General features: G+C 41.5%; 1 protein-coding gene across 3 annotated transcripts in view; it reads right to left on the reverse strand.

The window, feature by feature from the left end:
* Positions 1-3,143: 3,143 nt before the first annotated feature.
* casp2 (caspase 2, apoptosis-related cysteine peptidase) overlaps positions 3,144-15,730 on the reverse strand; it is a 21,799-nt gene continuing 9,212 nt past the window's right edge. For 2 of the 3 annotated variants that reach the window (XM_034080208.1, XM_034080206.1), the window contains 5 exons: positions 15,378-15,506; positions 13,844-13,934; positions 7,497-7,685; positions 5,044-5,153; positions 3,144-4,739 (listed from right to left, as the gene is read on the reverse strand). In XM_034080208.1, coding sequence (XP_033936099.1) covers positions 4,605-4,739; positions 5,044-5,153; positions 7,497-7,685; positions 13,844-13,934; positions 15,378-15,506 — 654 coding nt within the window. In that variant the 3' untranslated portion in view covers positions 3,144-4,604. The remainder of the gene's footprint in view (positions 4,740-5,043; positions 5,154-7,496; positions 7,686-13,843; positions 13,935-15,377; positions 15,507-15,730) is intronic. The other variant, XM_071202788.1, reaches the window with a different exon arrangement.

A 15,730-nucleotide genomic window follows, 5' to 3' on the forward strand; every position in this document is an offset into this window, starting at 1 on the left:
GGGCGGCAGTATACGCCGTGAAGTGGTTTGCGGCCTGCCAGTAAACCCAAAAGCAGAAGAAGAAGAAATGACGTCAGCGGCTTAATTTGCCTAATCCACCCTCAGGGACTTTTTCTGGTGTGAACGCGATCTGAATTTAGTTCATGCGAACTAAAGAGTTCGCATGAACCTTTGTGGGGAAAGTACCGCAGTGTGAACGCGGCTATTGATACGTCTACACTGCAGCTATGCACGCATGACCAATAAAAGCCTTGCACCTTGAATAAATCCCCCCACAGTGAAACACAGCCCAAAGTGCTCCAGGACCCCCTGCAGAGCTCCGTAAAGTGATCTCTGTGTTGCCTAACCTCTGCAGCAGCTACAGGACGGGCGCTCAGCCATGTGAAGGCCGGACCTCTGAGTCGACTCACATGCAGACGGATCTGTTGAGTTGGCTTCAAAGACACTTCTGTAAAACTGCAAAAAGAAACATGCAGAAGCACCTGCACTTTATATCCTGTGTTTCCCAGAGAAATGCTCACGTTTCACCGACATACTGTAGTGTAGGTCATAGAGCTTTAACGCATGATTACATTACTAATCGACTAATATATCAATTAATATCTGTTTGGATATTAATACACCACTGTATTTATTTAAGTAAACACATTTTCAGTTGTATTTATTGTAGCACTTTAGGTCTTGTTTTAAAACATATTCTTACTCCGGCTTGTAGGGTAATCAACGCTTTGGTTTCTTTAACTGTACTACACATTGTTTATCCCTTTTAGTAAGCCTGAACAAGTGAGCAATATTTTTACTAACACTTCCTCATTGCAAGTACTTTGCACGTTGTATAATGTATATGTTGGTCTATTTAAGCTTCTTTGGGTACGAGAAAAGCGCTATATAAATACAATTTATTATTATTATTTAATGTATTCTAACTTATTCTGCATATATCTTGGAATGATATACAGTATATATTTCCACTGCGGATATGTATATTTTTACTGTTAATTGTAAAGTTGTTACATGTTATATATTATACTAGGCACATTTTGCATATTTACTGTTGTCAATACCTGTAGTGCAATGTGCATAGTTGTAAGTTGTATGTCAATACACATATTTCTATATTATTCAAAAAATGGAGCGACAAAACCTAATTATTCTGATTGATCAAATGTTAATTGACTAAAACCAAAAAAGCCAATTATCCAATAATCAACCAAGTGTATGAAGCCCCTTGTATGAGACAACATCCCACTGACAAGTTCATCTAAACACGTCCTCCGGTTTCCCTCGGCTGATGAGCCTGGCGGCCATTAAACACACACACACACACACACACACACACACACACACACACACACACACACACACACACACACACACACACACACACACACACACACACACACACACACACACACACACACACACACACACACACACACACACACACACACACACACCGCCCCTCTTTGTGGTTCCACACGCCAGCGCATAACAGCCTAATCTCACAGCTACACGGAGGCCAGCGAGAAATGTGTTACTCTGACTGTGTGTGTGTGTGTGTGTGTGTGTGTGTGTGTGTGTGTGTGTGTGTGTGTGTGTGTGTGTGTGTGTGTGTGTGTGTGTGTGTGTGTGTGTGTAAGGGGAGAATGACTGTGGACAGCTGGCCGGGCCTCTATCTGATACACTCAGGATATTATCACTGTGAGCGTTCCCAGTGAAAACACGGAGAGACCTGAGCGCAGCAGAGTGGAGGCGAGCGGGTTATTCTACACCTGAGATCAGCGAGGGCAACACACACAAACACAGCCACAAGCACGGGAGGGTATTCATATACAGGGACATCACAACGAGCCCCCAGGAAGGGACCCGCGCAGAGAAGCAAGGTTTCGTAGAGGCCGAATCTTCTGTGTCAGCGATGTGACTCCATTTGGGCCCAAAAATACTTTTTACGATCGACTTACATTGGAAAAGAGACATTGCATTCAGATGTATGTTCCCTCCTCCATAGAGTGGTGCAGGAGTCCTGAAACCCAGAAATATGTTAGCATTTTACCTGTTCTAAAAGTCAAGGTTTTTTTGTGGGTAGCAGCATGAAATAAAATCTGTGGTTAGCACAAGTTTACGAGATTTTCCCATTTAGTTTTACGACATAAGACACATCAGTCTGAGGCTTTTTACATGTCTTAAATACGGCAAGTGACTAAATGAGACGGCCTAACGTCATCACACCAAACATTATCTGCCTTTAGCTTAGCCGTGATAACGTTAAGTCATGTGACCATGATTCATTTCCTTTGTAGCATAATGTTAGCTTTTTGCTTCTGAAGTTTGCATTTTACGCTTACAAATTAAAAATCATAAATTGGTGTTAATATGTAGAGATTATGCTGCTGAACAAATGTGAACGTTTTCTAAACCAGTTTATTTCCTGCAATATTCCGAAAACTAATGGTAAAATCCTGTTGGCTTTTTGTCAAGGGACCCCTTGCGATGCTCACTTCCGGGTCGGCCAACACAAGTTCGTCCTCACTGCACCGCTCTATGGCATTTCACTAAACTGAGGGTGTTTCTCAATTGCGAGTATGCTTGCTTGGTAGCACATGTCTGTGGAGCATCTTGCTTCAGAAGCGAGGCAAGAATCCTTCCTGGCATTCGGAAAACAAAGAGTGGAACAGGCTAGCAAGTGTGCAGGTGTGCGTCATATGAGAGGCCCCGCCTTACATTTTCCGCCACAGATTTGGGGAAATTGGTCCGTGCGCAAAGCATTGTGGGGATTTTAAGACCGCGAAGTCTACACATGTGCAGCCTCGAAATTTCTCCTAGTATTCTGGAGATTGGAACAGTACTTCGGCGGCACTCGATGACGTAGTACGCTTGAAATAGTGGCTCTGCAGCAGCTTTACTCGCCATTGAGAAACACCCCCTGAGGTTGGACGTTAGGTAATTAGGAGGAGGCGGGGTTTAAGGAAAAGGCAGTGGATGCATAAGATCCTGGGTTTCTGGGTATTTTCGTCTCTATTGTGATTCCTGTTCTCTTTATCATCTGTGCCTCACACTCACACAGCTGGATTTCAGCTTAAACGAAACAAAAGCAACAGGAAAAGCATCAAATGCTCATGCAGCTGTAAAAAAACACACCACTGTTTATAAATCATTGGCCCGTTTATTGTGTGGAACATTTGGCAGTCATTGGTTTGGACAGAAATGAAATCTCTTGGACCGACAGCAGAGCTTTGGCAGCAAACATCCACCTTCAAACAGTCTCCCCCTGCAGCAGAGTAAACCTCTTACACCACTCGGATGTTTGGGTTATTACAGAAAACAAAACAAAATAAGAAAGATGAGCCCCTTCCAGACCGGGGTTAACTTGAACCCAAGCGCCTCACACACAGCTTTACAGATGATTAACAATCAATACTGCCTGGACCATATCAACTCTTCCTTTACTACAACACTGTTGTAACACACACTTCCGGGCTTTCCTGGGAAACATCAATGCTCACACAGCCTTCAGGAATGGATTGTCAAACATATTCAATATTCTCTGAAAGCTCCACGGTCATACATTTGTCTTAAAGATCGTCGTCACATGGCACAGGCTGCGGTAGAAAAACTGCATATTGTTAATGGAAGACTAATACATCCGTACTTTATGAGCTACAGTCAAAACAAGTGCAGCTCCCACATAAGGAGAGACACTATTAGGAGTCAGCGTAAAGGTCACACGGTTGGAGGAAGACCCCATAAGTAGCACCACAGCCCCCACCCTGACACATCTACAGTAACACACCGCTGAAATATACAGTGGGGGACATTTAGGATTAAAAAGCAGATTTTTTTCTGGTTGAACGTCGTCAAACAAAAGCGTAAAAATAAATGAAACATTTCAAGGTCTTGTTTTGAAGCTGCCCTGTTTGGTGTTCCCTCTTCTTAAGGGAAAACCTGTGAGAACAGATTTGTTTCTGCTACACAGAGAAACTGGTAAATCATCACTTCAGCCTATTTCAACCGAAAAATCAAAGCTGGAATCATGACAACAAAGATCATGAAGGATAACATTGATGGAAAAAGAGTCGATGTGCTGCCCCCTGCCTGTCACTACGCGAAAAACACGAAATTACAATAAAACATTATATACAAATTTAAGAGGACGGGCTTAAACATCCTTATAAAAACTATCTCGTATAAAATAAAGCAACAAAAATAGACCTGTGTAGAAAATACATTTTTAAAAAGGGAGAGAGAGTGATTCCTCAAAGTAGCTGTGCAGTAGGAAAACAAAACTAAAAAAGGATTACCAACTAAACCCTCTAACTGGCATAGACACACACACACAGACAGGAGTTAGTTGTGTTCTCATACATTGCACATTTCCGAGTACATGTGGATTAACATAAGCTGGCTCTGTTTCCCTTTCCGGTTTTTTTTAACGAGAGTGTGTGTATGGATTTACACGGAGAATATAAATGAAGTTGTAACAGAGGAATGTGCGAGTGTGTGGCAGTAATTGGAGTGGAATGAACTGTAGTGGCTTCAATGCTAGGAATGCTCCGTGTGTGTGTGTGTGTGTGTGTGTGTGTGTGTGTGTTGTGGTTATTTGCATGTCAATACTGCGGGTGGTACTTGGGGAAAAAGTAGAGGTTTTTGCACAAAGAGCTGGTGAACTCCGACATCTCTTTGCAGCGGTGGTGGCGGGTGCCGGGGGCGTACCCCTCCCGCTCCTTAATACGCCCGTTCACCTGGAGAAATCAGAAATACAGGATTACTAAAGTTGTAGGAGATTAAACACTTATTTAGTCTGAGTTTATTATTGCTTTTATTATCGTTATTTGTTCACAACACACATTTGTAATTGTTCAATTCTGGGAATTGTCACCTGGATGAAGTTAATGGTCTTCTACTGTAGAAATGTCTTTATATATATATATATATATACCTACCTACCTACATATACTCAAGATATAACTAGACATTGTGAATTTAATGCGATGCCACGTTCAATGTAAATGTAAATATGTGAGTGCAGGCGATCTGTTTGCTCACCTGCACCAGGATGTCTGCCAGGTGAGTGTCTCTGGCGTTGAGGCGCAGGGAGGAGTTCAGCTCCTGAATGAACCACGACCCTCTCTTCGTGTTCCTCATGGCTGCCGTGCCTTCAGGGGGGAGAGACCACACGATAGAGGGTTAATGTACCGAGAGGAGACGCAGAGAGACGACGGTGGGGTCTGGGATTTACACAAGTCAAAAAACACCTTATACAACAACAGTTCAATCTCCCTTAGACTGAAATAGAGGAAGGCAGAGATAAAGGGAAAGTGTATGTACTAAAACCATTGTGACACACTTCCTTTGTTCTTACTCTTACACTTTCAGACTCGCAAAGTACAGATTTTTTGAAAGTTGAGGTTTTACTCCACACATTCTTCTTAGTAGTCATTTTATAGCTTTAAGTGTTTAACCCCTAGAGATGTTGATTTCACCAAAGGCAGGGGTGTCCAGACTAAGTATAATTAAATATGGCCCACACATGAAACTTGTGCTCTTATATTGTACTTCTTAAATATATCTAAACATATATTACACAGTAGTATTCATGTGTTAGTAAGCCCAATGTTCAAATACATTCAGTCAATTAAAGCTGAAAACATTTTCTAACATATTGATAAGAAAAAAGCCCAATAACTTATTTGTATAACAAGATTGAAATGTACCCTTCATATTTCCCCCTTATTATAATCAATCTAAGGCTTCTGTTTTAACGAATGAGCTGCCAACACTTTCTGTAACAAAATAAATGAAATCTTTTGGAGAGCTTAAAGGTAAGAATGGAGAAACCAGCTCGAGTACGCAGCCGAAAACAATCTGCCCCTTCCTTCAGACTTCCTCACAGAGCCCCTCCTCCAACACACACGAACGCGCACATGACCAATGAGGGCACGAGATAAGTTTGTGCCCCGATGGAAGGCTGACAGGCAGGTAGGCTCCAGTTACTTTAGCCGGGCCGGCTCAGAGGATTGGTCGTGCTTTTTACAGAACCACGGCTTCCAATGATGAATTATTTGTATGTATTTATTGTCAAAGCACTTCAGATATTCATTGCTATCGGGATGTTAAGAGCATCCCATGGAATATAACAAAAAGTGTTTCTGAAGTGAATTACCTACCCCACCTTTGACTTAACTTATGAGGCAACATTCCTCACCTCTAGAGAGCGGCCCAGCCCTTCCTATATTCTTCTGTACCTAACCTGACTCAAGGCGATTTATGAGTCTTAGTGCGTCTTCGAAGTCACAAAAGGCTTTATACAATTGTTCCCATATTTAAATTGAATAAAAAAAAACTTTGCACACTTTTTTCATGTAAATAGTAACTCATGTTTATATTTTTCATGTAGTAGTTGGGTTGTTACATATTGATATTTCCTTTATGTGTTATGACTTGGTAGCATGCTATTGTAACAAGTAGGACTCCACAAGACATTTAAACAGACTTTAATGACTAAAAGAAAATCAGTGGCGTTCCCCATAAAACACCCATATTCTCTCATGTTTAGTTTTGGAGCAGAACCTGTGCAGATTGCACGCCTCACTGCTAGAAATTCAACACCATGGTTTGTTACTGCTGGTTGAAATGTTGCTTCGGTAAATAACAACACTGTTTCTTTGCACAGCAGCTCAGATGACTAACAGACATGAGTCATGACACAACAGTATATTGTTGCATCGACTCAGTTGTCTTGTGTCTTATCTGTCGGAGAGAAATCATTATCTTTTAATATTTTACCTCCTTGTGTCTATCAACCTGATCAAATGTTATACGTTGCTGCGTGTACCTTTAAAAGCTCTTAACAAATAATCTGAGGGGAATTTCTTGTTGTGTCATTTTGTAAAGCACATGTGTTGGATGAAAAAGTGCTACAGTATATACAGGGTATGTGCAGGAATCCTGAAGTCAAATGTAAGACCTGTTTTAAGACCTTTTCCATACATTTGAAGACCTCATCGCCACTTGGAGTTCTAACCGGTTACACTTTACCTCACATTGACTATATACAGTATTGAGTGTCCTTCCTCCTTATCTTCCAACCACTTGGACGCAGACTTGCATTCCCCCATAACGATGTTGTTTAACAACCGGCGTAAACGGACCTTCGCGCTATCAAGCAGTGAGCGTGCGATGTCCGTTTCAGATTACGTCAAATCCAACGGGATGCCATAAATAAACTCCACAGAATCACACGCCACACCTACGCCATGAGTACATTCAGGCAGACTGTAGAACACAACCTCTCTGGACACTTTATATACTTTTAGAAAACAAGCTACACAATGTCACACCTTGGAAAATGCGTTTAATACTTTTTAATAGCCTTCATTTTCGCTAAATTGATTTATCAACTTTTAATACTTTTTAAGACCCCGCGGACACCCTGTATATAAATAAAGCTTTATTATTATTATGAATCCAGCCCAGAGTATCAAAAGGGACAGACTTACAAATGCTCTGACCTTTAAGCGATGCGTAGCCACAGATCATGTCAGAGCGCTGGGGCAGTTTGATCCTCCCCAGCCCCCCCCTCTGCCTGGAGGAGGCATCCACCTCCCTCCCAGCGTCTCTCTGCTCACAGCTGGGGGAGCAGGTCCTCATCGGGCCGTCAATCTGCTCCACGCCACAGTCCATCTCCTCTGGAACACAAGATTCTTACTTTTTAACATTTTGAATTCACCTAAAACCTTTTATTTGTGCTATTGTTATAGACTTGGTGTAGGAGCCATTTTATGGCTGTTGTTGGCATCAGTGGCGATTCTAGACCAATTTTACTGGGGGGGCTGCGGCCAGTCATTTCATGGGAGGGGCACAATAAAAGCGGGTTAAAAAGACAGTATAAAGTAATCGTTTAAAATAAACATAACATACAGTAATTAGTATTTGTTTTAGTAAATGTAAGTGACAATTTCATTAAATTAATTTGCTTTTATAAAAAGGTATTGAACAGTTTGATCTGCACTGTACATCCACGTCTCTGATTGGATTTAGTTCCAACAAATCGTAATATTGTAACTTTTCTTTAGAGGGGGACTACAGGGGGGTCCCTGGTTAGTGTTACGGGGGCACTGGCCCCTGTTGCCCCCCCCCATAACCGCCACTGATTGGCATGTCAATTTACTTTATTTATATTTACCAAATACAAAACAATAACAACGACTGAAGTAATCCCGTACACTGAAAGGGGAAGAAGGGATCAAATCGTTTAAAATAACCTCCTTTCGATACCTTGCTTGTACACGTTACTTTGAGTCCTATTAATACCTTCAAAAGTGAACACAACTTGTATATATTTTATAGATCTGCATCTTAAACTGTCTGTATTATTGTAAGTCGGGTTGATTTCATGTCTGTGTTAACCATCTGTATTGCTGTTCAAAGAAACACAGATTTTCCATCTGCTCTGCACACAAAGTTTTTACTTATTAACATTTTGTATTCACCTAAAACTTTTTTATTTGAGCTATTGTTATAGATATATATTATAATTAGGGCTGTCAAACGATTACAATTTTTAATCAGATTAATCACAGCTTAAAAATTAATTAATCAGATTAATCACCATTCGAACTATGTCCAAAATATGCCATTTATTTATGTATATTGTTGTGGGAATGGAAAGATAAATGAAAGCAGGCGGATATATCCATTTAACATACAGTATCTATGTTTATTATAACGTTTTTCTGCATGTCAAAATGAAAGACAACCCACACACCTATCAATCATCAAACCGTGGGGTCTTAATTCATTACGTGTTGATTTCTATCAACGGGGGAGTACTTCAGGAAAGTCGACAGAGGGGGGGGGGCGCTAGTGGAGTACTTCGTGACCACAGAGTGTGAACGTTGTGATCAGCTGTTTTAGCGCAGTTCTCCAGAGAGGGGGGGAGTCTCCCTCCGCAGCCGGTTGGCGTAGTTTTGGCACAGTTCCGTTGTACAGACGGACGTTAACAGCAGCCCTGTCTGTGCACACGGAGACCGACTCTGTCGTCCGGTGATCTAACCGCCTTCTGGAAAAGCTTCACAAGTACGTCGGTACGCAAATGCGCTTTGTGACACAAGTGACGGTACGCATTTCAGATTACGCACATAACCTGCGTACCAGTTATGTGCACCCCTGCCCTGTACCAGAGCCATATTATTACTATTATATGGCTCTGCCCTGTACTACAGCAAAAGTATTCTCCGTCGGGACTTCCTGCAACAACACCACGCCGTTATGAAAGATGTTCTATTGAGAAGACGATCACTACGTGACAAAAGTTTTCAAAACCGTGGCTACTGAAATCAATCTTACTAACTGCTGTCTGTGCAATTTACTACGCGCGAGTTGGCAGACTTTATTTTGCTTACTTTAACATCATGTTTCATGGTGGGGCTAAGCCATTTCTTGGTATGGGTGTAGCCTACCCCAGCCATACCCTGGCGCTGCCACTGGTGGCACGTATGGGGCGGGCCATTCTGCACATGCGTTAAATGCGTTAAATAACGCAATTAATTCAAAAAATTAATTACCGCCGTTAACGCGATAATTTTGACAGCACTAATTATAATATATTGATTTTTGTGCTTTTATTTAAGTCTTAATGTGTGCATATTGTATCTGTTGATTGTATATACATATTTTTCAAGCACACTGCTAGTGTTTCTTTTTGTAAATTATTGAGTGTTCTTGCATTTTAATGTGTGAGTTTTTTTTATACCTCGGGCCTGTAGGAAACAGTATTTTGATCTTTCTGTGTGTACAAACATATTTTGAGATTGACAATAAAGTTGACTTTGACTTGACTATTGTCCTGCGATTTATTGAAGACTACATTTATATGACGTGTTGGGCAGAGTTCCCGTTAGCCGGTAATTACCGGACTACGACCGGTAAAATATGCTTAAGACCGGCAAATCTAAATCTCTCCGGTCAAAGTGTCCGTTCAAAATAATTTCCATTTAGCGCAATACCACATCAGTTGCGCAATTTGCGCAACTGATGTGACAGACAGAAGAGTATGTGACAGACAAGAAGAGTCAACTCTAAGGTCTAACATGTAATGTGGAGAAAGAGATGTCCTGTATGGGTTGATTGTGCGTTGATCTGTTGGTAATGCCTCGGGGTTCCGGTGGGCATGTAAACAAATGCATAATGCTGCGCTATACTTTGCGGCCTCACCCGGTTGCATAGCGACGCTTATTGTTGAGGTGTCTTTTAATAAGCAGGTAGTCATATCATTAGCTAGAACTAGCTGCATCTGATCGATATGGACATAAACGCGAGTGAAGTCTAATCTGACGGGAGAGAGAGATCAGCTGCTGCTGACGAGTCGACACGCAGCTCTGCATAACCACATGCAGCGGTGAGCGGAACAAAACACACACTTCAGGTTAGAATATCACACGTAGCTATTTTAATTACCTCTCAAACTACCGTAACTAGTTATAGATATGTTTAGTTTTACTGTCGGGTCACTCATTACTGATCCTCGAGCTGCATGATACTGACGTGCTGTCAGGAGAGGGAGAGGCTCCGTTTATTATTCCCGTGTTATTGTAAGTTACTGTTCACTTTTGAATAATGTAGTTGATCTACTATAATTAGTTTGTTTAATATCGAATCATATCAATTTCTTTTAAAGCTCAATAAATAACAAAGAAGACCTTTGACACGCACTTTTCTCATTTTGTCCGGAAGATTTAAACTTAAAGGAATGGTATGCTCATGACACTCATTTTTAAATAATTATCATCCGATAAAACAGACCAGTCTCTGCCAGTCTTTTTTTTTTTTTAATCCGATGACATTATCAGTGATTTTAAACTGATTATATACCGAAATAACATCAACACTGTGGGCGCCGCCATTTCCCCGACGTGACGTAAACCATACGTTTGGTTTTCGAGGACACGTTGATCTCCATTTTATTTACTGTAGTTTCTCTCTTCAAATATGCCTCACTGTATCGCGAAATATTGCCATAATTCGGATAGGAACAATCCACGGAATGCTCGGTTCCATCTGTTGCCAAAAGGTAAGCGTAAGAAGTACATTCGGAGGCAGTGGCTAGCGAAATGTGGCCGGCCCGAACCGAGAGATTTACAGGCTCATGTATGCAGCGAACATTTCACATTTCCGGACGACTACTCTGAGAGTATGATCAAACATAACATGGGATTTAAAGAACAACCATTACTCAATGGAGATGCAGTACCATCGGTCTTTCTGGTGTCATCACCGACCAGGACACCAGTTCGGCCAGTTGAGAAATCGCCCTCTGCAAGTGTGAAGCGACGGAGGAGCAGAAGTAGTGCTCGCAGTAAGAATAAGGTATGTTAGAGCGCATTTCCATTGCAGCGGCTAGTCCCGTTTTAACGTCCTTTAGCGTCCAGGCCAGGACAGTTTTTGGTGGCCTTTCCATATAGCGTAGTACCGGCTAGTGTGTATTTCCCCCCAGTTTTTTCCGGCCCCATAAAATCGTGATTCTATGGCCAGGGACAATGAAGCTGAGTATGCTAAACTAGAGAGGGAATCGCTAGCAAGGGTGGTACTACATGCATACATATAGTATCTTATATCATCTTCCCATTATACACACATGCATTTCCAAACATTTGGACTACCTATGTTGCAAATGTATTATCTTTTCAATTTACACACGGCATCTATTGCACGTCTGTCCGTCCTGGGAGAGGGATCCCTCCTCTGCTGCTCTCCCTGAGGTTTCTCCCATGTTCCCTTTAAACTGTAGGTTTTCTTCGGAAGTTTTTCCTTGTACGATGTGAGGGTCTAAGGACAGAGGGTGTCGTATTGTCATACTGATAAAACATCAAAACTTCTTCCTCTGCTGACGAGTCCGAACTCAAATATTCAGCCATGTTTCCGTGTGTTGACAAAGTGAACGCATGGATGACGTCACGACCATCACGTGACTACTGAAAATGGCAAACATGGCGGCGGCCAGACGGAATATAAAGGTTTTGATAAAAAAGAGCTATAAAATCATTATTTACCGGGGAATATCGCTGATCTCTTCAGGGTATGGTTTAAACATAACGTTTCACTAAATACTGAAGTTTTGATTAATTATCTAATGAGTGGACCATTCCTTTAACGGACATGTTGACCGGCGAAAAAATATTCTAACGGGAACTCTGGTGTTGGGACACTGTGCTCAGCATCTGGAGATGTGTGGATGATGGACAGATGTGTGCGTCGTCACCTGTCCCAGAGGTCAGGAGGGCGACAGGAGACAACATCTGGACATGCTGAGGGACAGCCTGGAAACTGTCCTCTCACTGACAGCACAACGTCTGATTATATTGCAGGGCGTCTAACCAATCTGATACACGTTGCCTTAACATACGCCATTATCCATATCTTTACTTCATTGATTTTCTTTTATTAACATGTGCTTCACTGTTTCGGTTTTATTACCAAGTAGGTTTACATATTTTGATATATGTGGTGCATACAAAGACACAGAAAGAACAATACGTCGCTAAACTACATCAATTATAACAAATTAACAATATTTAAACATATGTGTAAAAACTGAATGAACGCACAAGACAAAACAGCGCCATCTAATGTGTGTTTTTATTTAATACTACTCTTGTATTTGTCTTTTATCTGCACCGTCCTTTTCCTTTAGCAAGGCCCATTTCCCCACTATGGGATGAATAAAGGACTTCTCATTCGGTTCATAGATTAGTGCAACTGCATTTTGGGAAGCGACGTGGAGCATTGCTGGCGTTGCTTCAACTTTTGGCGCCTCGGCAGAAGCGTCAGCCAATGAAATCCTGTTTATGCAAATCTGCCAGTACAAGCGCTAGCCAGTCAAACCACGTGTATGCTGGGAGAGACGACGCAGGTCATTTCCTCATATTCCAAAAAATGGAGGGAAAATTCATTATAGCGGTCGTGAATCACCCGGTGCTGAACGATCAGTCTCTGTTCATCTACCGGGATACAAACCGGAGGAGCGAGGCAGAGACAGTGGGTGAAACTGGTAGGGTTTCCCCTGTTTGGGGATTATATATCCAGTTTACTTCGTTTTAACATTGCTATTGCTTTGTATGTCGGGGCGGGAGATTCATGTGATTGGTTGTTGGTCGCAAAAAATCCCCAAGCTTCAGATACGCCCACCACCAAGCGTCAACGCACGCCGCTGTGTCGACGGGCCGTAAGGCTGCACCATATTGGAAATAACTTAGATTCCAATTTATGTTTGATGCAATAACTATTGAATGAAAAAATACAGGAATGAGGACAAAGTATCCGTTTTTAGTCAAAATCCTTCTTGCATTTCCATTAAACTGATATGTGTTGCTACCAAATCTTCCTTTTGGGTGTTTTTTGTGATCATCGAAGCTCTCACTTTACGTTTGAGGACTGGCTTTGATCGTTTGTTAAAACGTATCACTGATGATTACAATGTGTAGTTCAGTGTGCAGCACATTTCACTCACTAGAAACAAACTGTGAATGCAAGAAGTAGTACTTGATGTTCAGTCAGACAGACCCCTCTATAAGTGAGTCACTGAACATGTTTTCCACCGCGGCAAAAACGCTTCATCGTGACATGTATGGGTTAATATGCTTTCTTTCACACCCTGCCAGGTGTCTTTTGAGACTGTGAACATTGCGATGCTGAAGCGATTTTGAAGTAGTGCAGATGTTTTTGAAGAACTGAGTGACACCCTGGCCCTTCAATATAAGTTTAACTATATATCGTGACATATATTAGATTGTATGTCAATAATGAATGACGATAGAGAGGGTGTACCGTATCATAATAAGAGCCTTACCTCCTCTGCAGGCCTGAATAAAAAACATCTTGGGTTTGTTCTGTAGCAGCGGACAGTGCGCGTTGTCAAAGGACTCAAACACCCAGTCCAGCTGAAAGTCAACAAGGGACACAATTAAATATCTGACAACAGTAAGCAATCAAAACATTGCATACATAAACTAAGGAACTCACTGTGGTGTCAAATTATCATATCATCGTTTAAAACAGTGGTTCTCAACTGGTGGGTCGCGGACCCGTTTCGAGTGGGTCGCGGATGTGTGAGTGAAGATTTTTTTTTTTAATCTTTTCTTTTTTTGGGGGGAAAAAGTCAAACTTTTATTTTGAAGGCCCGATTTTCTAACGCTGTGCATGCAGTCGGCGTTGGACTGGAAGTACCGGAGACCATAAACGGTTTTGAAAACTTCTGTCACATAGTGATCATCTTCTCAATAAAATATCTTTGCTGATGTTTTTTCCGAGTCTTCTGGCCAATCAGAATCAAGATTGTTTTCGGAAGTCCCCACGGAGAATAACTTTGCGGTAGAACTCTTCTTTATACATCCATGGGTACAACTTCAGATAGAAATGAACACATAATGAAATATGACCCGCGGTCTGATGACTGACAGGTCACAGAACAATGGGGGCTATCTACCCTTACCCACAATTCAAAGTAAGTCACAAGACTATCTCCTCTTTACTCTTCTCGCAGCAAGATGTCAGAACAAAGTGAAAAACAAACAATGGCATAACATATTATTAATATGTCGGGTAGTAATAGATTTATTTATTTTCTTCTCAGTGTACCAGAATGCATAGTTTATGTTAGTATTTCTAAAAATCTCCTGGGGGAGAATCCCCCCAGACCCCCTGCTGGGGTTGGGTTTTCAGCATGCGTGCCTTTTTATACAGTTCAGCTTTGATTCCATCATCTCATTAAACCTTCTTTAGTTCTGTGAAGGGATATAAGGGATATATGCACTGTACTTCACTTTGATTAATATTGTATGCTGAAAAGCGGATATATTACAGCACGATTTTTTGTTGAATAGATTTGAGTGCTTCAAAATGTTGTGTCGCGATATATTGACCAAGTAAAAAGTGGGTCCCGAGGCCCAACCAGTTGAGAACCACTGATTTAAAACATGTAGCCTTGTACTCTGATTGCCTTTTACTCCGTTGAATTGTATTGTTAGTCTTGTATGAGTTTAACAGAGACATATGTTAAGGGTTAACATTTCAAGAAGGGCAAAGGAAGTGTGAAAGGGGGATTTGCAAATGGTTAAGGACGAGGGGGTTTTATGGTGTAATGGTGGGGATGTTTAGATGATGCCTAAGAGACTTTAAGGGTGGGACCAGTTGGCTTTTCTCTCGACTATATAGTGTGATCAGAACTTCTCTGTCCTCTGAGGGTGAAGTAGCTCTGTTCCTGCATTTGAGATCGATGTCACTTGTATATTGACTTTCTTTATTACTTTATTAAATATAACAAAAGACAAACTTTGTCCATGAACCATTTATCAGTTTCTCTTAAGAATTTCCTCCACACTCACCTGTAGGAGTTGTCCGTCTGTACCGTATATCGCCCCCTCCACCCCGTGTGAGAGCAGACACACAACGCTGCTGTCCCCCGAATGGTGGTCTGGCCGCCGGGTGAAGCTCTCAATGCACGTCCTCATGTCCTGCACGAAGAAGAAGGGATTTAACACGGATTATTTCAGTTTAAATACAAATACAGGTTGGTAAATAAGGGCTGCACTCCATCAGAATCATATTGAAATCGCAAAATGGACGAATATAGTATTAAAAGTACAATTTTTGGTAAAGGTAAGATATGTTAAAATATCCGAGTGTTTTTTTGTGGAGCTGCGGAGAAAGCCCAGACTACAATTCAGATCGGTGTTTG

This window comes from Pseudochaenichthys georgianus, unplaced genomic scaffold (assembly GCF_902827115.2).
Source record: "Pseudochaenichthys georgianus unplaced genomic scaffold, fPseGeo1.2 scaffold_947_arrow_ctg1, whole genome shotgun sequence".
Taxonomy (NCBI): Eukaryota; Metazoa; Chordata; class Actinopteri; order Perciformes; family Channichthyidae; genus Pseudochaenichthys; species Pseudochaenichthys georgianus.